General features: G+C 46.8%; 1 protein-coding gene across 1 annotated transcript in view; it reads right to left on the bottom strand.

The window, feature by feature from the left end:
* Ephb1 (EPH receptor B1) overlaps positions 1-24,614 on the bottom strand; it is a 436,566-nt gene that overhangs the window by 143,784 nt on the left and 268,168 nt on the right. Inside the window, exon 4 of the mRNA XM_075964864.1 lies at positions 8,577-8,732. Coding sequence (XP_075820979.1) covers positions 8,577-8,732 — 156 coding nt within the window. The remainder of the gene's footprint in view (positions 1-8,576; positions 8,733-24,614) is intronic.

Raw genomic sequence — 24,614 nt, 5'->3', positions numbered from 1 at the left:
AGGAGTGAGTCCCATCACCCACCCACCCTCTGGATCTTCCAGAGCTCTCTGCTCTCCTGGCTTTCCAGTCTGTTCTCTGCCCCAGCTCACTCTCAGCCCTGGCTAATACCACACATCATGGGTGTGCACACTGCTCTGGCCATCCGAGTAAGAATGGCACAAAAAGCCATGCCAGCGCAGGTCTGGTTATTCTGAGGACCAGGGGGACCCTCCCTGGAACCACCCCAGTGCACAGACCCATTCACACACCCACTCACACACAGATACTCATGCCTACACACAGGTACACTCACATAGTTTCACACCAGTCTACGCCCACACACACTCACACAACTCCACTTTCACATAGCATGTATACACACATTCATACAGGCACACTCACATTGTCCCAGACACATCACACTCTGACCCAGGCACATGTCCTCACAGCCTCCTCCTGCACACTCACACAACCACCCTAACACACATCCACAGGCAAAGACACACACTGGCAGACACACACAGGGGTCTCGTGCACACTCACGCATTCGCATAAGTACAGTCACACAACCAAACTCACATAGAGTCAAGTACACACAAATATACTTTCGTGCATGCACACACTTATATATTCACACAGGCACACTCATGCATAAGTACACACAAGCATACTTTCATTCACACTCATCCACAAGCACACACACATACATTCACACATACTCACGCAGGCACACTCATACACAAATACACACAGGTATACTTTCATGCACACTTATCCATAGGTGCACACACAATGTATCTCCACAGAGTCACATAGGTATGCTCACACGGGTACACATATCTTGCATGCTCACACAGGTTAAGAATCACTTGCCCCTGCATATCCATTACATAATCAGACACGTTCACGTAAGCACACGGACATGTGTGTACTCACACAAATAGATACATGTGTGCACACTCACAGGCACATGAAAAGTCCACACACAGAAGCATACGTGTACTCATACATCTGCAGGCAAATGCCCATGTGATCACACTCAGGCATGCACACACAAAGACTAGCCCCTCAAGAGACAAAACTCAAACTCAAAGAAAAGACAGAGAGGGCTCTCGACCCTTCAGGTGGGAGGACAGCAGCAGACTGTCCATGGGCTTCCCCGGCACTGCTCTCAGAGGCTCCCCCCAGCTCTCCTTGAGAGGGTGGTATTGGCTAAGTGAGGCCTGAGTTTTCAGCCTGTGGTATGAGTTCCATCTTCACCATTTTGTCCAGTGAGGAAGCATCATGACCCGAAAGGCTACAGAAACTATCCCCGGTCATAGCTTTAGCGCCAGGCTCATAGCCCCAACTCCTGTCACTCAGCTTCCCCTCCTCCCTATGGGTCAGAAGGTAGATTGGGGACACACACCGGGGAGACTTAAAGGGTTGGCCGCCTTTGTACCTTCTCTTCTGAGTCACCTTGGAGCCCCTCATTCATTCTATTTCTCCATCCGATGCTGCCCAGGGACACTCAATGCATTTGAGGAAGGAATAAAAGAAACAGGACAAGCTCCAGCTTGCCTCTGTGATCCATCAAAATTTCTCCCATGTGGGTGACAGAAAAAAGGGGTTTTGTGGTCAGAAATGTAACAAGGTAATTATTTTCACACCAGTCCTTCTGCATGGTTTTTCACAGACAGCAATTTTATAAGGCATAATTATCTATTTCCGTTTGCTTCATAAATTCCTCCTTTCCATTTCGTCCCCCCGTAAACTAGAAATTATTTAAAATGAAGCCGTGCAGCTCAATGCTAGGTCTCCTTCAGCTGTGCACTTCCTCTTGTCATCCTGCCTGTTCTCTTTGGCTGCCCCTGCCACGATCCCCTTACCATCTGACCTTCTTCTGTCATTGGGCTCAGTTCCCTCAGAACTAAAGGCTGAGTCATGCGAGGTGGCACACATTCGCAATCTCAGTAATTAGGAGCAGCAGCAATAGGATCAGGAATTCAAGGTCATCCTTAGCTACATAGGGAGTTCGAGGCCAGCCTAAATAACCCAAGACCCCAACCTTAGAAAAGAACTAAAGTACAGTTTTGCGGGCTATTGCTCCAAGCTTCTGGGCTTTTGGCTACAATCGCCCGAGGAGACAAGGCTGGGCAGGCTCTCCCGTGCTTCGCCTATCCCGTTTCTTCTCTCCTGCAGCACGCCTAACACAGGAGGTCAGCCGTTCACTTGTCTTCACAGGGCGTCTTCAGACCATGGGTGACTGTGCGGTTTACGGGCAGCCAATGGGTTCTGCTCAGGGCTGAAGCAAAACTTGCCACCCCCACTCCAAACACATCACTTGTACTTTCAGAGCTCCGACATCCTCTCCTGTTGGAAGCCTCACTATCTTCTACACACTTCACACTTTCCAGGGATATAACCAAAGCAAGTTCTAACATCCATTGAGACTTTACTATGAACCAGGCACCAGGCCAAAAGATGCTGGAATACGATTTTGCTTAATCCTCCTAACAACTCTGAAAGGCATACAATAGTATGAGAGTGTGGGAACGAAAGGGGGATGGAGGAAAGCGAGAAAATGAGGACAGGGTCACAGGGAAGGCAAGAGAGAAAGTCAAAATGTAAAGGAAGTACCAAGCCCATCATCCAAGCACTGTGTGCAAATGCTGAGTCTGTGTGCTTCTTCAGGACCATCTCATTATCAGAGCATCTTAGTGACTCCCAGGATCCTGGGGTCTCTAGGCAGTGCACCAGGTAGGCACCAGGAGGAAACTGGGATGCTGTAGAGAGGTATTTAGTCTTTCTTCTCTACCTTTTTCCTAGTATACAGCCCTTGAAGGCCTTAGCATCTCCATGGTAATCAGACAACTAAATGCAAGAAATTTCAGGATGGGGACTGATGAGGAGGTTAGGGTTGTCCAAGGCCCCAGTCTTGGAGAGAGGGGGGATGAAGATTAAATTGATCATTATGGCCAAGGAAGTAAGCAATCCGGGCTATATAACAAAGCTGCACAAAATACCCCATTCAATGGAAGAATGGATGAAGAAAGTATGGAATATATACATATTAGAGTACTACTCAGCAGTAAAAAACAATGCCTTCTCGAATTTTGCATACAAATGGATGGAAATAGAAAACACTATCCTGAGTGAGGTAAGCCAGACCCAAAAAGAGGAGCATGGGATGTACTCACTCATACTTGGTTTCTAGCCATAAATAAAGGACATTGAGCCTATAATTCGCGATCCTAGAGAAGCTAAATAAGAAGGTGAACCCAAAGAAAAACATATAGGCATCCTCCTGAATATGAACCTTCATCAGGCGATGAAAGGAGACAGAGACAGAGACCCACATTGGAGCACCAGACTGAAATCTCAAGGTCCAAATCAGGAGCAGAAGGAGAGAGAGCACGAGCAAGGAACTCAGGACCGCGAGGGGTACACCCACACACTGAGACAATGGGGATGTTCTTTTGAGAACTCACCAAGGCCAGCTGGCCTGGGTCTAAAAAAGCCTGGGATAAAACCGGACTCGCTGAAAATAGTGGACAATGAGGACTGCTGAGAACTCAAGAACAATGGCAATGGGTTTTTGATCCTACTGTACGTACTGGCTTTGGGGGAGCCTAAGCAGTTTGGATGCTCACCTTACTAGACCTGGATGGAGGTGGGTGGTCCTTGGATTTCCCACATGTCAGGGAACCCTGATTGCTCTTCGGGCTGACAAGGGAGGGGGACTTGATTGGGGGAGGGGAAGGGAAATGGGAGGCGGTGGCAGAAATCTTTAATAAATAAATTAATTAATTAAAAAAATACCCCAAAACACTGGGTTCAAAGAGCTTCTAGGCAGCTCAGTGTACTCCTGGGGTGTGGCAGCTCCAGGGTGCTCCTATGCATTTATGTACCCTACTCTCTGTGATACTCTTTATGATAAACTGGAAACCCCATGTTTCCCAGAGTCCTGTGATTTGCTCAGATACATTGGTCAAATTTAAGATGTGGCTTTCACGAACCTCAACTTAGAGTTGACTGGTCTGGGGCACAGGTTCAACCACTGCTGATTAGTATGCAAAGCTGAGGAACAGCCTTGGGGACTAGTCTCTCAACCTGTAGGATCAAACACTTGCTTTACATAGATGGGTAGATTGAGTGAGACCCCAGATAAATGAAGGAATAAGTAGCTGGTGCCCACTGAAGCAGGGTTGCTTGCTGGAGAGGAGAGATTCACAGCACAACCTTTAGGGGTTGTGCTGACTGTGTTGTGGAGTCAGAAAAAAAAATATAGTTGCCATCTCCTAGATTCAAAATGGGGAAAGGAAGAAACCGTATTTACTGAAGCATAGCAAGCTCAAAGCACAGAAACAGCTCCTCAGCCCACAATCTTCCTAGACTCCCCCCCCCTTGCTGTTGGGACAATATTGTCCCTGGCCCCCTCCTTACTCTCCTCCTTCTCTCTCAGGCCCCTACTATAAGTGACCCTTTGGAACCCCCTCACTGATGGTGGAGCACCGTGTCCAGATCACCAGACTTCCTTTGGGGTTTCACTGGCAGGGAGAAGAAAGAGGTCAGTTGGAGCCCACCTTTAACTTTTCCCCACGTTCCCAGTTCATCCCATGAATGGATTAATTTGGGAGGATGAAGACACCTGGGAGAGTATGGTAAAGTATTGGGTCAGGGCTATGCAATGAGCCTTCAGTCAGGCAATCTGTTGCCAGGGATAGAACTGTGTAGCCTTGGGCAGAAGAGGAAGAAGAGGGAGGAGGAGGGAAGAAAGGAAAGAAGGGAGGGAGAGAAGGAGGGAGGGAGGGAGGGAGGGAGGGAGGGAGGGAGGGAGGGAGGGAGAAAGAGAGGAAGGGAAGGAGGGAGGTAGGGAGGGAAGGAAAGAAAGAGGGAAGGAGAGAAGAAGCGAAGGAGGGAGGGAGGGAGGCAGGGAGGGAGGGACGGAGGGAGGGAGGCTGGGATTTGGTGTCGGCAGACCAGCAGCGGTCATATGGATTCAGACTCTGTGGGAATGAACAGCTCACTCTGCCTGTGTCCCTGAGGTCACTAGAGTGCACACTGCCCCTTTAATGCTGCCTTGGAATTCACATCCCTCTCCCCACCCCCCCAGACTTCACTGATTGAGGCTCAAAGACAGGCTAGACAGGCAAGGCCAGAGATTCTCAGACATCAAGAGAATTTCTAATCTCTCCTAGTAGATTAAAAAGAAGACACAGAAATACCCAGACAAAGATACAAAATTTTCCACTGTCAATTTTTAGAGCGGATAAAAAGCGGAGCTGGCCACTGAGCCCTGGCTCTGCTTCTTCCTCTCCTTCCAGCACTGGGATTATGAGCATGCAGAACAGCATCCAGTTTTATTTTGTAAATTCTAGGATTAAACTCAGGCCATCAGTGTTTTAACAACCAAGCTCTCGCTCCAGCCCTACAGAAACATTTGAATATCACAAAAATATACTATGTATGTGATACCCCAAATAATTAACAGGCTTCATTATGTTTGTATATATGTGTGTGTATGTATATATATACATGATGTGTGTGCATATATTGCCAAGCCCAATGGTGCCGGCTACAAAGGAGGCTGAGGCAGGAAGCATTACCACAGGCTTGCTTTGGCAGCTTAATGAGACCCAAGTTCTAAAAAAAAAGTTTTTTTAAAAGACAGTTCAAGGAGCAGGGTAAAAACATTACTCAGAGGTAGTGTGTTTGTTTAGCAAGAAGGAGGCCATAGGTTCAGTCCTCAGTATTGAAAATATAGTAATAATCCTTAGTGTAGCAGAGGTGTTATAACCTTGTAAGGTGTATATATTTCTCCATTTATATTCATAAAATGTTTGATAGGAAGGAGTGGACTGCTGATGTAATCTCACTTGAAGACAATGGCTGCAAGCTAGACCTGAGGTCTTTCAACACTGGAGGCCTTGGCCAGCTCTTGGACTATGTCTGTCTGCTCTCTGTTCTGGTTCACGGTACCAAGGCACAGCAGGTGCTCACCATCTCCATACATTTATAAAGACAGATCTTCTTTATCTTTGGTGCTCGGGCAGCCTCTGGTTGCTTCCTGCTAGGATAGATGAAGCCTCTGTTTTACTAAGTGAGCCAGCATCTCGCAGCCCCAAGCCTCCAGCAGGCTCTCTGGCTGGGCTCAGGCTCCTACACACTTGTCTCACTAGACCTGCTGGGCTAGCTAGGAGCCCTAAGGCCACGGTATAGGGTTGTGCCTTCCTTCAACAACTCTATAGATTCTCCTTGTATCTGAAAAATTATTTACTGCGGTGATGCGCTGTGCCTTTTTAAGAGAACAGATGGCACCTCCAATTAGAATGCTTTTAAAGGAAACCCTAATGAGAATATAAAAGCCAACAAATTGACTTTTTCATACAGTACTTCCCTGGCACACAATAAATCAAATATATAATGAGGCTCAGGGAAATTGTAGCTTTATTTATACATGTTTTGCCTAGCATTGTATTGCACCCATGTCCTGTCCCCTGAGTCTCCTCACCAAGTGCTTGCCCCTCCAGGATGAGAGACAACGTGTCCAGGAGCTGTTCTTGGCCCTACCTGCCATAGCCGTGTGTGCTTTGATTTAACAGTTTCTAGTCTGAGTCTTCCCTCTATGTCTGGAAGCACAATAAAAGGGGGTATGTAAAGGCGCAATTTCCAGGGTGGCATGCTCCCTCCCTATCTAAATAAGGAAAGGAAAATATAGTGGAACCCCACTGGTGAATATTCCAGAGCTGGCAGGAAGGAAAGCCTGTGTGTCTCACTTAGAGATGGTCTTGGAATATGGGTAGTATGGAATGAGGAACTTCCAAGGCCAAACTAGAGGCACTGAAGTATTCATATTTTCCCCAAAACTGATTCAATAGACTCATACCCATCCAGAAGGGGGACTGGAAATAAGGTTTGATAAACAAGTGGGAGAAAACAGAAGCACATTGACATTCCGAGTCCCTGGCCATTGACCTGACTTCTCCCAGATGACCTTATCATGGTTTGGGTTGGGTGAGCTGATAGTTTGTCTCCTAAAGTGGGAAACTAGAGGCCTATAAGGATAAGCTGCCTTGCAGAGGAAACCTGGCCAAAGGGAAGTTCTATGAGCAGAAACACAGGGCAGTGTTTCCCATAGAAAAACTGCCAGAGGCTGGGTGGATGCTCTGGCTGTTGTATAGACTGGTGTTTGGTCTGGCTACCTGGGCAATGGCATGATGTAGCATCCTTAATGGAATCTAAGGAAGTATATTAAATATTGTTTTTTAGGCCCATGGAAGACTGCCATCCAGGATAGGGACTCTTAGAAATCAGAGGGGGAGACACCATTAGAGAAAGATGGGGGCCTTGGCTAGCAGGAGAGGAACCACTTCTGTTCATCTCCACCCACCTGAGAAGAAAGGCAGGGAAAATCAGTTTACAAGTGATGAGCTTTTCCTCAGCTCAAATCTATAAGCATCGATTGAGCTCGGGACCTTGATCTAGAAGCTGCTTTCATTTCTCCTCTGCACCCAGAAAAGGTTACATATGCTACAAGGCCAGGACTGAAAAAATTCTTCTACCCACTCCAGTTAATTTTTTTTCTGTCCATCAAACTATAAATGTGTATGAAATATACCAATGTGGACCTCTTCACTGGGCTGAGAGGGAACCAATCTGAGAGGTGTAAGGGGAGGTGCCTGCTCACAGTGAGCCATACCAAAGCATCTACTGCCAAAGAAAGTTCTAGTCTGCTTACAGGCTAACCTGCAATATTGATCCCAGAATGCAATGGGAATACTGCGAAGTGAGATCATCCCGGCTTCGGGGCTTTAACACTTAGAGAGGGAAACGTTGTGTAAAGTGGTGCTCAGGGAGGACCGTGCTTAAGGGAGAGGAGACCAGGGGGAAATTATCCTCTCCCTGCCAAAGAGTACAGTCGTTTCTCTGCTTTTAGAAGAAAGACTGCTTTTTCTTTCCATAGCAGATAATGGGAGAGCAGACAGAGCTGATGCATTAATTCCCAGTTTCTAGAATTTACTGCACTGAGAGGGACACTGTAGTCAGGTTTCTGGTCTTATCATCTGGCCGGAGCTCAGATGTGGGACACTACAAGGGACAAAGGGGATGAATATTTAGACCTGATATTCAAGGACTTTCCAGTGGTATTTATGGCAATTACTAAGGAAATGGAGAATTAGCAAAACTCTGAGAACTACCAGGGGATCAGACACTGAGAAGATACACTGAAGTTTTCAACTGCAGGACCGGGAGGGAGAGGCATCTTGGAGAAGGCAACTGCAAGTTACAAGTTATTGCAATATAGGAGTAGATTTTGATTTTGCACACAAAGAACTCTAGATAGGCCATTTTTAAACTTTTGTGGGAAGAAGCTGTCCTAGGGGCTTGTGAGAAGAAAGCCCTCACATCTGGAAAGAGAATCAGGGAAAAATGCAATCTTAACCACAGGTACCCTGCTGAGATGAAAGAGCAGCCCTCTGCTTCAGTACCACGGCCAGCACCCCACTTAGCATTTCCTTAGAAGTATGACTGGCTCTCTTCTTGGCTCAAGGTCCACCATTTGTACAGTCCAGGAGTCGGACCCCCCAGCCCACAGCCCTTATCAGACACTTACTAGTGCACGCCACTTCTGGGGGATCAAAGTCTGCTCGGTAATAGCCGGTCCGGCAGGTGCAGATGGGAGACGCCTCTGAAGGGGAGCGGCTGTTGGAGGGGCAGTGGGAGCAGCCTTCAGCTTCCTGGCTGGCCTTGAAGGTCCCGGCAGGGCAGGCTAAAACACAAAGATTATATAAGAGTTATGGAGGAACGGTATCCAGATACCCTTCCCTGAAAATAAAAATGAAGGTTTTGTCATCCTTAAGCAAAACAAAGCTGAATTGCCTCCTCACACCAAGTGAGCATCTCAGATGGAGAAAACCCTGCTTAATATTTCAGTTCTCCAAACATCTTGACAATGGCCCTTCTCAGTGATTTTCCTCTCTCAGATATGTCAACAGATTTTATTAGTAAGATGAGTCTAATGTTTATCTGGGTATCCGGTACACAAATGTCTAGTCCTTCCTCCTACCTTAAAAGTCAGGGCCTCTCCCAAGCACTTGAAATGTAACCTCATAGTCGCAGATAAAAAAGGAGGTATTTGTTGGCAATGACCAGACTTTGACTCTTAAATGTCATATTGCAACAAACGCAAGGGCCACTGGGATGTATTCATTAGCATTTGCATTGCATGAATGATGGTTAAAGAACTAGAATTCACAAGCATTTTTTTAAAAGAAAAATTAAGGTGATTTCAAGGTCACTACCTTAACAACATCATTCTACCATAATTGCTTCTTCATAAGCTTCTAGGACAGGGAGAGTAAAAGAGGGGGTCTCAAAGGCAGCTTGTGTCATGTGCTTGGAGTCACCTTTCATACATGCAGCAACAGGAAAGGTTAGGGACAAAGGACACAGCTAGGTGCTTACTCAGGGTGTCCTCATTGTTGGGTACCTCTCTGAGTTTCTTGGAGAGCCAGGCTGTTAAGAGTCATGCCATGCAATGCTTGTTCTCACACTGCCCCACAAGCTGTGGCCACATCTCATCCACTGAGACCTGAGACATGTATGTGGTCTCATGCTTGCTGATCCCCCCAAATTATAATTCCATTGTCCCTATTTCCCCAAGGACTGTCTTTACCAATTCATTCCCCACTTCTCCCTGTATCCCTAAAGCCAGCTATGATTGGGTAACTTGTTTGGATTCCCTACCAACCTCACTAATCCATTCAACAAGTATTGACTGTACACCATCTGAGACCCTGCTGCAGGTGCCACAAGTTGCCTTCTAGGAATTTTGGATCCACTGTGGCCACATTATTTGTCTTAGTTGGGGCTTTTATTGCTGTGATGAAATACCACGACCCAAATCAACTTGGGGAGGAAAGGGTTCATTTCACTCACAGTTCTATGTAACAGTTCACCATCAAAATCAGTGAAAGCAGAAACTCACACAGGGCAGGAACCTGGAGGCAGGAGCTGATGCAGAGGTTACAGAGGAGTGCGGCTTATTGGCTTGTTCACCATGGCCTCCTTAGCCTGTTTTCTTATGGAACCCAGGACCAACAGCCCAGGGATAGTACCACCCACAATGTCACTAACTAAGAAAACACCCCAGGGGCTTGTCTATAGTTCCATCTTAAGGAGACATTTTCTCAATTGAGACTCCCTCCTCTCTGATGACTCTAGCTTGTGTCAAATTGACATAAAACTAGCCAGGATACTAGTATAATATGATGTGATTGTTGCCTGAACAGGGCTGTTGTAAAGGTTCCACTTATATGAAGCTCATCTTCTCAAATATATTGTTCCCTCCTAAAAAGTGAGGAGGATTCTTTAATAATAGCAGTAGCCACCATCTGCTAGCTCGCCTTGTTAAGTGTTTTACCTACATTACTCTATGGGGTGGCTATTATTATCTCCATTTTGCTAATGAGAAAGTTGGGACATACCGAGGTTAAAAACATACACAGGATCACTCAGCGGGAGAAATGATGGTGATGGTTCACATGTAAGCTAGTTCCAAAACATCTACCACTTTCCTGCCAAGACAAGAAGAAAGAATAGTCTCCTATGTGGGGATTTCTTCATCAGCTGCTCACTTGAAGTGAGGAAACAGTCTCCAGTTGCACTAGATATGCCCTGGATGAGAGCCCATTGCAGAACAGAGAAAGCCTCTGTGAAATGGAACATTATCGAATGGTGTAAGCCAACTGCATTCCATGGAATACAAGTTCTTGAGTTTTCCATGCCTATTACGTACAGAAAATATGAACCTAAGAATAAAGTTAATCAGTTACTACAGAATGCCTCAGAACTTCAGAAAATGAGGTCTCCAATGCTAGGCTTCTTTTTGTCTTTACTAAGAAGGTCCCCTCTGCAGCACGTCCCCTGGGACTCACATTCCCTGGGACACCCTGGATATACTGCTGTATCACAAATGATGGGCAAACAACAATTGCCATTGTAACCCACATCCGAGATAGGTCATTCAAAGACACATGTTAGCACATCCAAAAGAAAACCTATGCAATAAAAAGAGTACATTTAAATTTCCAAACAAAAGAATCAATCAATAAAACCCCAAGCAAAAAGCATCAACTACCATACTTGGGGCAGCCTAAAACTTTGGCTTACTAGTCACCTTTCTGAGCCTACTCACTGGGCTCTCTCCCCCTCCACCTTGCCCTTCTCTCTCTCTGCATCTTTCTCCTCTCCCAGATAAGTGTGCATCCCTTTGCACTGAGTCTCTAGTGTTCCTCCTGCCCTGCTGTGTTCTGAAGCCTCAGCTGCTTCCATGTGGCAGGACGCCTTCCTGGAAAGGGGAGGGGAGCTGGTAACTACTCATGCATTCCTATTCAGTCTCTGCCACACTGTAATTTTCCTAATGTACTGGTCCAAGAAGAACAAAGTGTTTTCACTTGCTTCTCAGCACTTAAAAGCCACCTTGCGTTACATTTAATAAGTTAACAGCATAAACAGTCTTCCTGATATCCACAAGTGGAAGGGGGATTTGAAAATGCCTTTCTCTGAGATTTCTGATGAAGGAATGGGAGGCCTCTGTTCTGGGGGACTGGGTCTCTGAATTCAAAGGATGCCCTAAGAAGAGGAACTAGAGGGGAGAGGGTACTAGTTATTTTACTGTTTACTGTGTGAAGTCTCTCTCTCTCTCTCTCTTTGTCTCTCTCTGTATGTATGCAGGTGCAAGTGCAGTATTTGTACACTAATATGTACATATGTACCTGTGGAGATAAGGGGCCAAAATTAGGTGTATTCTTCCATCATTGTCCACCTTATTTTTGACACAGGGTCTCTTGCTGGATGTAGAGCTCACCAAGTCTGCTAAACTAGCCAGCCTGTGCATTCCAGAGGTTCTCCTGCCTCTACCCCTGCCTCTGTCACTGAGGTTACAGACACATGCCACTGTACCGTTTTTTATTAAGCAACTTCCAGGATTGTGAACTCGGGTCCTTGTGCTTACACAGCAAACACTTTTCTTACTAAAACATTTCCCCAGAACCTCACAAACTGGACCATAGAGAGAGGTCCAGAAACGGTTGGAGGACAGAGGGCTTAGACAGATCTGACTCTATCGTCCCCAAGAAACTGAGAACTGGGCCATGGCTGCAGCATCTTAGCCCTGCCGTCCAGATGTGCTGATTTTACCAAGGTGAGCATCTGTGAGTGACAGCAGCCCTCAGAGCCTATAGATTTGATTATCTATAGAAGGGATCTATTTGTTCTGCTCACAATACACAGGTCAGCAAAACTGAACAAATGCAAATAAGTTACACAGCTGGCACAGCTGGCACTCACATGTCCCCCAGGATAGCTCCCCTCGGCCCAATTTACACAACCCCTTTAGAAAGACAAGTTTTCTTTGAAATAACTTTACAAGTCAAAGTCAGAATAGACAGGTGGTGCCCCGATGAAGGCATTAAAGCCTTAGTGTTCCCACCTAGACTGTTTCTGTCTGAGTGATTAGTGATTTATTATATCTATAAGATATATTTTATCTATAATTCCAAAATATTCCCATTTCATGTGTTTAGCAGTTTAATGAAATCTGTGAACAGGCAGTCTCTGACTTGTAAGGATAGTCTTTCTAAATCTATGTACTTAACTTTGGGATTGTGACGTGTAATCCTGCTGGCAAAATATTTTCTCATATAGTTTATGCTTTAAATAACAGTTAAAGTGTCAGGCTAGTCCACAAAACCTTTTAAGCTCATCTTGTATCAGATGCCACTAATCAGAAAGAAATGTTGACACCATTGTTTTTTACTGAGAAAAATAAGTAAGAAGAGCGGGCTTCTCTTGAGAAAGGGCAGTTTTAATAGAAGTGATAAGTGGGGTGTTTGAGTCAGTTCTGGCAAGGACTATGCAGACACGTAGACCAAATAAATGAGTGTCAAGGGCCTGCCAGTACGAGCAAGCATGACTCAGTGGGCACATGCTCACTGTGCAAGTGTTAGTCCCGAGTTTGGATCCCAGAACACAATCCCAGTGCTCCTATCATGGGATGGGAGGCTGAGAGAATCCCCAGGATCTCATAGGCCAGCTAGCTTGCCACACACAGGGGAAAAATAGTAAGAAACTCTGCCTCCGACAAAGCAAGAGCTGAGGACTAACACGCCGTGATACCTTCCTAACCTCTGACATCCTCTCAAGAGCCATCGCATGCATGTGCCCACCACACAAACATGTGTATGTGTGTGCACCTGTGTGAGGACCTGTGTGCACTTAAGTGCATGCATGTGTGCGCACACACACACATACACACACACGAAAAGGAAGAAAGGGAATGAAAAAGATGATTGATTTATAAAAAAATAACAGTGAAATATTCTTAGTTATGTGTGAACACTTTTGAGGTAGATAACAGCTCTTTGACTTGATATTGCAAAATCTAGTTTTTTTCCTCTATAGAGAACCATGATCCAATCATCACTATGATGATGAGAGCCGCCATTCAGCCACTGTTTGCTGAGGACCTGTTGGAAGCCAGGATATGTTAGAGGAACAGAGCTGTGCATACAAATGGAGTATTGGACTTTAGGGGCTCCCTTTCTGATGGGCTGAAGCAGACAACAGAGCACTGCTTGTAAAACAGAACTACACTTGTGTGTACATTAGAGATCAGTCATGCAAGACGCACATATTTTGGGAATCCAGCCTTATACGATGAGGAACACGTGAAACAGCTTCTTAGGAGAAAAGATTCAGGAAGGGAGGACTAGTGATGAGACTCGGTTGCTAAGGTCCTTGCTTAGCACCCATAAAGCTGTTGACTTGATCCACAGTCCTTTGTAAGCCAGAAAGGGTGGTACATGCCTGCAGTCTCAACACTTGGGAAGTGAAGGCTGGAGGATCAGAAGTCCAAAATCATCCTCAGCTATACAGCTAGTTCAGGGACAGCCCAACAATAAAAGATTCAGAAGGGAGAATAATGACAAAGCAAGCAAGAAATAGGTGGAATAATTGGGGAGGTCAAAGAGGACCTGGGCAAGGAGCATATGGTTATGATTATAAGGGTGTATGGGCAGTCAAGAGCACTTGCACTTCCCTTTGTATTCCTGAAAGATAGCAAGACACCATCGCACGGGGCTATATTTCTGGCACAGAGGGAGAGGGACCACAGTTGTCTCGTTTCTTTAAAAACGAAGAGGATACTTCCCTTCGTTGAAAGTGACCAGGTTCAGACAGAGGCTAACCTGGGAGAGCAGAGTTGGGGGCAGGCATACATTCTCCAGCCTCTCTCTCTATTCCTGGCTTCAGCAGAGGGAGAGGAGGGGACCTGACTGTTCTACCCCGAAGCACGTACATGCTTCCCATCGTCCAAGCAGAACACACACTTCCCTCTCCCTTTGAGCAACACAAGGAGGTTGGCACGTGTCAGCTCTAGCAGAAGGTCACCTTGGAATGCCACCCCCCACAACTCCTCGGTGCCTCAAAGCTGTAACAAATTGCCTGCTGCTTACAATGCTCTTGAGAACGCCCCTCTCCTCCTGTCCCCGCACGAAGCCTTCCAGTGACACGGAATCCATCACCTACAGTACTATTACTTTATAAAGAAACAGATTAAGTGTCTCATAAACAGTGCAGTGATTGAGATAATGGAAAGCGCCTCCCGTCCCCGTCTGCAGCATCAGGTTATGAAGCTTCTCCAAGCAGCCAGGAAGAGGAAATTAATAGAAGCAAGAGGGAATAACCACTTTTATGCAATTTCCTCAGGAGATAGTGGACCATCTAATCTTTATTGGAGCCCTTTAACCTGTCACTCAGCACTCACCAGAGCCTCTTTAGCTCTCACAATTTTTCCTGATATCTAAGGAAGATAAGACGGAAACCTCAAAATATTATTTGATAATTTTTCAGAGGTGGAGGGTGCCCCTGCCTCCCTCGCCTCCCTTCTCAGTGGAGGACTCAGAAAACATTTTTATGCAGCAGAAATGGAGGAGAGCTTAACTATTCTTGGTGCATAGTCCAGGAGGTCAGCGCTGCTCAGCAGGAAGAGGCTCTCTCTTTGCATTTTAAATGTGGGTTTTCTCTCTGCCACTGCCTTCTGTCCTTGCACTCTCTTTTTAATAATCTGATTACTTCTCTTGATCTAATTTTTTTTCCCCAAATGAGTTTGCAAAGGTTCATGCCCATGAATATTCATCCCCTGCTTAAGATCCGGGGCCTCTTTCTCAAGGCAGGTGTAACTGAGCAGCTGGTTCAGGGAGGTCTGCCTGCCTCTTGGGCTGAGAGTGAAGGGGCTGAGCACATTCATGATTGGGAAGAGAGAGGTTCACAGAGCACAGCCCCCCCACCCCCATTACCTCTATGGATTGTTCCCACTCTGCAGACCTCTCTTTGCAGTTTCTCAGAACTGCAAGTTACTTGTGGTAGTGAGGGACCATGAGCAGGGTTCTGCATGGCTCCTTCCTTAGTTCTTGGGGCTAGAGTCCTCGAGGGGTCTTACCCCATGAGTACTGACTCTAACCATCCATCCACCCACCACCTACCCACCCATTCATCTACTCCACTCACTCACACATACATCAATCCTTCTACCCATCTACCCACCCATCCACTCCCCTACCCATCAATCAGTCAGTCTACCTACCCATCCACTCATCCTTCCGTCGTCTACCCATCCATATCCAGCCATCCACTCATCCATCCATCTCCTCACCTACCCATCCATCCATCCTCCATCTACCCACCCACCCATCTACCTAGCAATTCATCCACCACCTGCCATTCACTCACCCAACCATCCACCAACCTATATACTCAAACAACCACTCATCTACCCATTCTCCCATCCATCCATCTAAGCATCCATCCATGCATCCACCCACCCATCCATCCACTGCAGTAGTCTGGATGCTCTCCGAAGTCTGACTCTAGGCATTTTCATGTTTGTGTTTTCCTCTCTCCTGTACACAGCACAAGCCTCCCATGTGTTACGCCTGGTTAAAATAGATGTACACTGAAAGTCTACTGGGTTAATGCCCCAAAGATCAAAGTAGTGACAACAGCAACCGCAACAAAAGATCCTGTATTTGAGGGTAGGAACTAGGGGCAGGCCTAAAGAGTGAGTAGTCTTGCAGATTTTTCTGGAGAATTGTTTGATGAAGATCTCAAAATATTCAAAGCCCTTATCCAAAGGTTAAGACTTCCAAAGAAAAAGCAGGAAAATATGGAGAAAGATTTGTTCATGGACAGTTGTCACAGTGTTATTTCTAAGGCGGAAGAAAGGAAAGGAGATAGAGAGGAAAAGACAGAAGGAGAAAAGGAATGGAGGGAGGAAAGGAAGAGGAACTTAAAAGTCTAATAAGAAAATATTGACTAAGTAAATATGCAACATTCATATAGTGGAATATAATATAATCATTGACATTGTACCTTAGAAAAATTATTTAGAAATGAATTCTGAAACTATATAAAGACTAAATATATTATTCATATCATACTAACTAAAATGAAAAGTAGAAGTTTGAATTATTAATTATTATTACTTTGGATATTTATCAGTATTTTGTGATATACACACACGGTTTAGTAATCAAAGAATATATATTCACTACATATTAAATGTTTTTGCAGCAGATACTGATGTTTGGATGCAGGTTCTGAACCCGAGGAGAGCTGAGTAAGGCAGGATGACATGGACTGGGAACTGGGGAAAAAAGGAGAGCCAGGTAAGTCAGGATAAGGTGGACTGTGAGCCGGGAAAAGCTCTACAGCAGAGGTAACCATGCCTTGTTCTTTTGAGAGGAAGTGGGAAGCAAATGGGGGTAGAGGAGGCTGCCCAGGGGAGTCAGCACCTGCACAGGTCTTCAGCGGAGCTATTAAAGTAGATGCAGAGATAAGAGAGTGGGGCAGAGGGGAAAGCGTGCACCAGGACTCACAAAGAGGACCCCACTTGCCTGGGAAAACTTGGAGCAGCTGCAGAAGTGGCCAGGACCACGGAATAGTGATGGGGGCTGTGGAGGAAATGGGCCAGGGGGCACTCCATTCTACATCACCCAGGGCATGCGAAGCCAAACAGGTCTTCCGGTCTTTCCTCCCTGGGCCCAGTGCCAGCTGTAATGGACTGTGCAGTTGGGACACTTAGTTGTGTCATACGCTCATGTCACTCATGATGACATCGCTGAAATTGATGCGTTCTGCAGACATCTTGACACAGACTGTAAGTCACAGTGCCATTAAGCTACTCACACAGCAGCAGTGGTAGCAAGTCAGGAACTCATTAGCATGGAAGATGCTGAAGAGGTGAGTTTGATATGAGGTGGAGGGGGGGAGCTTTGCCTCAATACAATGGAGAAACCACAAGACAGGATCAAAAGTCCTAACAGAAGAATAAGGTCCTCAGGTGGAGGGACCTCAGCAGGTGGCCAGGCACATTAAACTCTCTCAGAATCTAATACAAGGTTGACCTGCAACCCTGGGCCAAGGTCAAAGGGGTGTTTTCTAGTGGTCTATACTAATGCAGCAGATTGCATACTTGTGTTCCCTAAAATCAACTGGCTTTGAGCTGGAGTCCTTGGGTGTGATTAGATTCTGGGGTGGGGGGAAGAGCCTCTTAGTGCTCTTACAAGAAGAGGGGAAAGACAGCCATTTTCTCTCTGATCTCAGCGCTATCTGCAAAGCAGGAAGCAAGCCCCACCAGATGCTACACACAGGCAACTCGATCTTGGACCGCCTAGCTTCCAGAACAGGGAGAAATAGACGGCTGGTGCTCAAGCAGCTCACTGTGTGCAATGTGGCCAAGCTCTGGTAGAGCAGAGCTGGCCAAGATGAGACTCGCCAGCATCTAAGATGGCAGACACAAAGGACCTTGGGCTCTGATCCAGACCAGCTATGTCAGGGGGTCGTGCCAAGTCCTACAGCCCATGCTGAAATAGTGTGTGGGTCTGAAAAGTGGGTCTAAGAAGCTCCTGGTTGCTGGAGTGTGAATGTAAGCAATCTACTTCAAACCACCAAACTCTGGAACCTTTATCTACAAATGAGGGACACAGGCTCATCCCATCTCAACCCTTGGGATTTTGACAGGGAGAGAAGTTGAGGTAGGAAAGGACCCAGAACAGAAAAGTTAGGGCAGGATTCACTTGGAGAACAGGACTGAACTGGATCCTCTTGGGTATGACTGTGTCTTCACCCCAGACCTGTCCCCTACCCAGCAGACAGAACTAGAAGGACCAGTCTTTAGACTCACGCATCCTCAGAGTGGTAGAGAGACCTTCAGGACTCTAGGATGTCACAGGGAAAAGAACCCAGTCCTTGCCCATGCAGCATTTACACCCAGCAGACCTTCCCGACAGCCTCTCAAGGGACAGACTGACTTTATCCCAGCATAGCCCAGGAGGGGTGGGGCTGGAGGGAGATGAGGAGCAAATACGGTAGGGAAAGGAGAGCACAAGGAAAAGGAAGGGCTGAGCTGGGAAGGGCTGAACATTCTTTGGTCGAGGGGATCTGAGACCTTTCTCAGGCTAGCCAGTGAGTGGGGTTTCACTGAGATTATTCATTGCCCCAGCCTGCCTCTGGATGGAAGGGAAAGGTGGAAGATATGGCAGGAATTACTGGGGACAGCTGGCAGGCCCTTCATGTGCCCTTAGACCTCAGAGAAGCAGCATAAGCATCCCAATTGCTTTGTGTGAAGACAATCCAGAGTCTACACACAGGACATAGGTACCCATGCACAGGGCAGGAGACAATAACAGTCAACACAGGAGTGGCTACCAGGCAAACACTGGGCAGACAGCGAGCCTGGTCCTGCATATTCCTTGGTCCTCACAATCTTAAAGATGTTGACAGGAGATGAAGAAAGACAGAGCAAGTTCCTGGCAAGGCACTAGCCAGGCCTTGAGTCAGGTGGCCTGCTCACTCCCAGGGTCTCGAGGGGCTCATCAGTGTAGGAAGATGGGATCCAGAGAGGCAAATAGTCTAAATAGTGTATATGGTACTCATTCTACAGAATTCGTCCTACAGAGATAACCATATGTGACTCAGAACAGAACTATGGGGCTTTCATGACAATTTATAACATGGAAAAGGGACAACCTAAAAACCATTAATGGGAACACCATACACAATTTAAGTTACTTTCTATTAGGAGGCTTAGTGACCTGTACAAATATTATTTATTAGTGACTGAATAAAAAAAACCACATATAATAGGAACAGACCATATCCTCCAGTACCTGTAATGATTTTATAAATTTTAAGTATATAGTAATGAGATGGGGGTAAGTTTCCCATATTTTCTGATTTATATTTTCCCATTTTATGCAGTAAACTTAAATTGCTTTTTTATGTAGACAAATATTTTCTTCAAATAGAAGAATGTCGGAGAGTCACTCTGACCACGGGCAGTGTGGGAAGGACCACACGAGTGGTCAAGCCCATCTCCTGTCAGGTTTCTGACCTCTAACTGCCAGGTTTCACCCACAGAATACTCAAACCACCAAAACTGCTGGACTCTGCCTCCACCCTACAGAATAAAAAACTCAATCTCTGGACATGAAACCCCACCAATCTCCACCCTAAAAATATTCCACTCCTTTCCCAAGAAACTCTATATAAACCTTGTATCCTGTTCAGTTTGCTGCTGTTTCTCAGTGGAGCAGAGGCAACCACCCTCCTGTTTGTTTGTTTTTTCTCCTAATAAATCTCTTGTGTGAGGTTTGTTGTGAAGTATGACTTTGTGGTATTTCTTGGCTCCTGGCTACCAGGATACCTTTCCATCTGAGCCATACTTACAGGGTATGAAGTGAGAAGAAAGTCATGAGGGGTAAGTGGGGAATGATGGGGAGTAGGGTATTGGGGGGAATGGGGTTGAGAAGGAGTGGGGTATGAGGGGGAAGTGGGGTATGAAGGGGAGTGGGATTGAGGGGGACTAGGGTATGAGGGGGAAGTGGGGTTTGAGTGGCCTAAAGGATGGCACCGAACACCTTCACTTAACTTAGTTCTCCCATGTACCCCTGCATCTCCATGTCTTCAACTCTACCTCTTCAGACACTGTCAGTGTCCCCCAAGTCACTGTCGTTTATTTGGTGTACATCTGAGGCCTTTTCCTGTCTGCCATCACGTTCACACTGGCTAAGAAGTTGCTGCGCACAGCAAACCTGGTGTGTGAAACGCTGGTGGAAATTCAGTCAGAAGTTTAACTCTCAAGCGTGGGCTCCAGGGCAGGATCAAGGCCGCTTTGACAAATGTGGAGATGGCTCCGTAGGTAAGAAGCATTTACCTCCAAAGCAAGAGGGCCAGAGGTCAGGTCCCTAGTACCCATGACAATATGGACATGGCAGTGTGTGACAAGCAAGAGACTTTGTTGTTAGGATGAGGTGGAAGGTGAGGGCCCGCCTTGGCACGTGTGTACCTGCAGACACAAGAGAATACACACACAGACACACACACACACACACACACACATACACACACACGGTGGTAAGTCCTTGAGAAGGTGAAGCTGCAGCCAGGCAGTGAGCACAAAATGAAAGGGATAAAGAGGACGATCCAGGCTGGGGCATGGAGGAACTGGTGCTCTACGGACTTTTAAGGAGGTAGCATCCTCTCCCTGCTTCCCTTTCAGCTACCCAGTATTCAATACAGAGAAAGGTGGGGACCAGATCAGTTCAGGCACCCTAATGAACCCCAGGTTTTCTGTCCACACAGGGACCCCCAGGGAGCCATCCTAGGCTCCCATTGTATCAGCAAGGGTGGGGGAAATCCCCTCCTCAGCCCTGTGTACCCCCAGCCCCTCCCCAGCAGAGCCCAGCTGTCAATGTTCTAAAAATGCCATCAGTCTGGTGGCTGTGTGCCCGCCGTGGACAAGCAGGACATATGCTGGCCATCAGGCAGCTTCCTATGTTTTCAAACTGCCGTGTTTACCCTCAGAGAAAAGCCTTGTTTCTAAGCACTTCCCCAACAAACACCTTGATGGATTCAAATAACTCCAAACAAGTTTTTCAGATAAATGGAGGTGAGTACTCGGTGGGTCTCTCTAAGGGTTGGACAGGCTGCGTGCTCCTGCCCAAGCCTCAGGCACAAGCAAGGTAGCTTGTGGTAAATCTTCCCTAGAATGTCACCACTTTTTCCCTCCTCCTTTGCTTTCTTAGCATGAGCTCCAAAACAAAATCAGAACATGCGCACACGTGCAAGCACACACACAGAGGCACATATACCTGCATGCACACACATACATGCACACAGGGATGCACACCAGAGCTGTGTATGGTAGCATGCACCAAGTGAAAAGAAATGAGGAAAGAAAAAGAGAAAAGCAACTAGGTTTGGGTGTATGGGACAAATCTCATTCCCCCTCCAAATACGACAAGGCAAAAATAGGGCTTTCTTGTAGGAAGGTTGCTGTGGGCCTCCTTTTCCAGGTTCTTCCCTCTGTGATTTTGATGAGCTCACACATCACAGGCAGACAGCGTGAGAAAAGTCCTCTGAAACAAAATACCCTAGATCAGGTTAGCTAACATGCAGGACAGTGCCTCTGCTCCTGACTGCTGCAGCAGACATCACTAATCAATCAGTACACCCATTCCTGACTAGTGTAGAGTAGAACTCTGGATCTTCTTTTTTATTATTTATTTATTTATTTTATTGATTTGTGAGGCAGGTTCTCACTACGTAGACTAGGCTGGCCTTGAACCCACAGAGTTGCCGGGATCAAAGGCATCGATCACCATGCTGGCCAAGCTGTGGATCTTTAACACAACACTGAGGCAGCCACATCCCAGACCTGGAATGGGGAAAAGAAGGCAGTGTTGGCCTGAGGTAGGTAGTCAGGGGAACATCAGAACAGGCCAGTGTCCAGTCCTGTTCTACATGCCTACAGGGCCCTGGCATTAGGATGGGTCTAACACAGCTCCCAGAGGCTCACCTTTGCCTCCAGCCCACTCCCCTCTACTCTTTCTCTCTCGCCTTAGAGGTCATCCTGTCACACAGCCTCCTTGCCAACTGGGAAGCCAGGCGCCCAATTATGCGCTCCGTGTGTGCTGGTGAGAGCGGAGTGATGTAGAAGTGAGCGTGCTGGGGAGGGGGGGGGGCGTATCTCTGGAGAAGGTCGAGTGCTGCATAAGTAAAATGTAAGATTAAGATTCCCCCCTTCCGTGGTGTACTTGATAAAATAATTTTGCTGTGACCTTTACGGAAACCCAGGAGTAAAAATGGGCACCGTGGAGTCTGCAGCTTTCCCCCAGGTCACCAAGCTGCAAACACATAAATCTGCCAGCGATATTATATAGCATGCGTGGGGGATGGGCAGACCAAACAAATGACTTCTACTTTGTGGTAATGGTGGAGCAAAGCTTTGGGGCTGAAACACTCGTGTTGAGTCTTCAAAACTGTCTGGACAGATAAGGAGTGAGAGATCTGCCTGCCTGTGCCTTGCTGACCTTGCCTGTGTGGCAGAACAGGCATGGCTGTGCACCCACTTGACAGAAGGCCAGAGGAGAAGAGCAAGGCAACGCCAGCAGGCAAGAGTGGGCAGGCACTGAAGTCAAGTCCAGCTGGCTCACGTCAAACACCACAGAAGGGGGCCTATTTGACGGTGTCTTAGATCCTCCAACACAGGGATGGTGAATGGAGTCACTGGAGGTCTCAAGGCCACTCCTGAGAAAGTAGAATGACCCATGAGTCATGATCGGTGCTGGGATAATAAGATTATAATAAGCACCCAAGTATAATAGCATCCAAGTTCAACTGCAGAGAACAACTCATGTTCGCCTGGGTTCTGTACAGAGGCTGAAGGTGGGGGATTTGGCCGATGCTGTTTTCCTGATCCACGAGTTTTACTCTAGACCTTTCCATCCCCAAAGGCATCTGTGAGCTAACAAAATGTGCTTGCAGGTGGTGGATGGGGAAGGCACCCCATTCTGAGCAGTGCTGTGAGGGTAACTCTTACATTAGCCCTGGGACTGGGAAAGGAATGATGGGGATCTCACACTGGCAGCCTGAGTAGGCAGAGAAAGATGGGAAAGGTTGAGTAGCTGTGTTCTCCAGGGAGCCCATGTCCTCCCTGTCTGCAGCCTCCTAGACTGACCTGTTACCACCTACCACCTTTGGGAGTACCAGGTAAGTGTTATTAAGGGAGGCAAAGATTAGAGGGGGCAAGGATGCACTTAAGTGCTTAGGTCTGAGTGTGTACTTAAGGAGCAAAAGCCATGCAACTCCACAGGGATTGCCAAGGGAGGCGGAGAAGGAGCAGAGGGACAGACTGAGCATATGCCCTGCAGAAGCAGGAAATGGGGACCAGGCTCTGAGTAGTTATGAAGGCAGAAAGGACTTACCCAAAGCAAACAGGGCTCACGAGATCAGGGCTAAAAGAGTGACTGGTATCCAGCTAGATAGGTGGACGGGAAACTGGTCTCTTCACTGCTGAGGAAGGAGCCTGTTTTCCTTTTGGCAGATTTTGGAGCCAGGTTATCAAAGGTCTCTTAAAGATATGAAAGACTGCCATCTTCTACAGGCATGGAACAGGGTGGGGTGCTTGGGTGCAAGATCTGTATCAAGCCAGTCACCACCAATCAAGATCATCTCTAAGACAGCCTTGATGTTCGTAAAAGTTGTCTTATTCATTGTAGCAACAATGCTGGGGAAACAGTCCTGTTGGTAAGGTTCCTACATGACGGCCCACGCTCAGGACCTTAGAAGTCACTTGAGAAGCCAGGCATGGTAGAGCATGCTTGGAACCCCAGTGCTGGGGAGGCAGGGGACAAGCACAGGTAGATACCCTGAAGTTCAGGAACCAGCCAGCCTGAATCAATGAGCTTTTGGTTCAGCAGAAATCCTAAATATTAAAAGATGGGAGGCTAGGAAGATGGCTCAATGGGTAAGTGCGTTCTGCAAAAGCAGGAAGACTTATGTCTGAATTCCAAGACTCCACATAAAAGTCAGATGCCATAGTCCATGTCACTTAGTGCTACTACAGCAAGATGTAAAGCAAAGAAGAGATAATCCCTGGGAGCTTGAGGTGCTAGCCTGGAGTACACAGTGGTGAAAAACAGGAGACCCTGCCTCAAAGAAAACAGAAGGTAAGGATCAGCATCTGAGGCTGTCCAATGACCTGCGCACGCACATCGTGACACATGTAGGACCACACTCACACCTTACAAGCATGAACATGTAGGGGGGGAGGGAGGAAATAAAAGTGGAGAATGCTCGAAGACACCCCACACCTTGGGCCTCTGCCTCCATGTGTGCACTCACACAAACAAGCATAAATTCCATATTCACAACAGACAAATGAAATAACAAACCAGACATTGTGGCGTATACCAGTAGCCTCAAAACTTAAGAGACGGAGGTAGAAAAATCAGGAGTTTAAAGTTGTCCACAGTTGTGTGAGGGCTTTGGAGGCCAGCCTAGACTACACGAGACCCTGTCTCATACAATAACAACCAATAGTGACAATGAACTATGACCAGCTTTCACTATGGGCAGGTCACTTGCTCAGAATGACCTCATGGCCCCATCGTAATAGTTAGCTTGTCCAAGCCTTATGCTCCCTCATTTTTAGGTGTGTGTATGTGTGTTTTGCTGGTGTGTGTGCGTGTGTGTGTGTTTTGCTGGAGACCAAACCTATAAGACATCCTAACCCAGGGCTGGGTAATTT

The sequence above is a fragment of the Microtus pennsylvanicus genome, chromosome 3 (genome assembly GCF_037038515.1).
Source record: "Microtus pennsylvanicus isolate mMicPen1 chromosome 3, mMicPen1.hap1, whole genome shotgun sequence".
Lineage (NCBI taxonomy): Eukaryota > Metazoa > Chordata > Mammalia > Rodentia > Cricetidae > Microtus > Microtus pennsylvanicus.
This window is presented reverse-complemented; position numbering and strand designations above follow the sequence as displayed.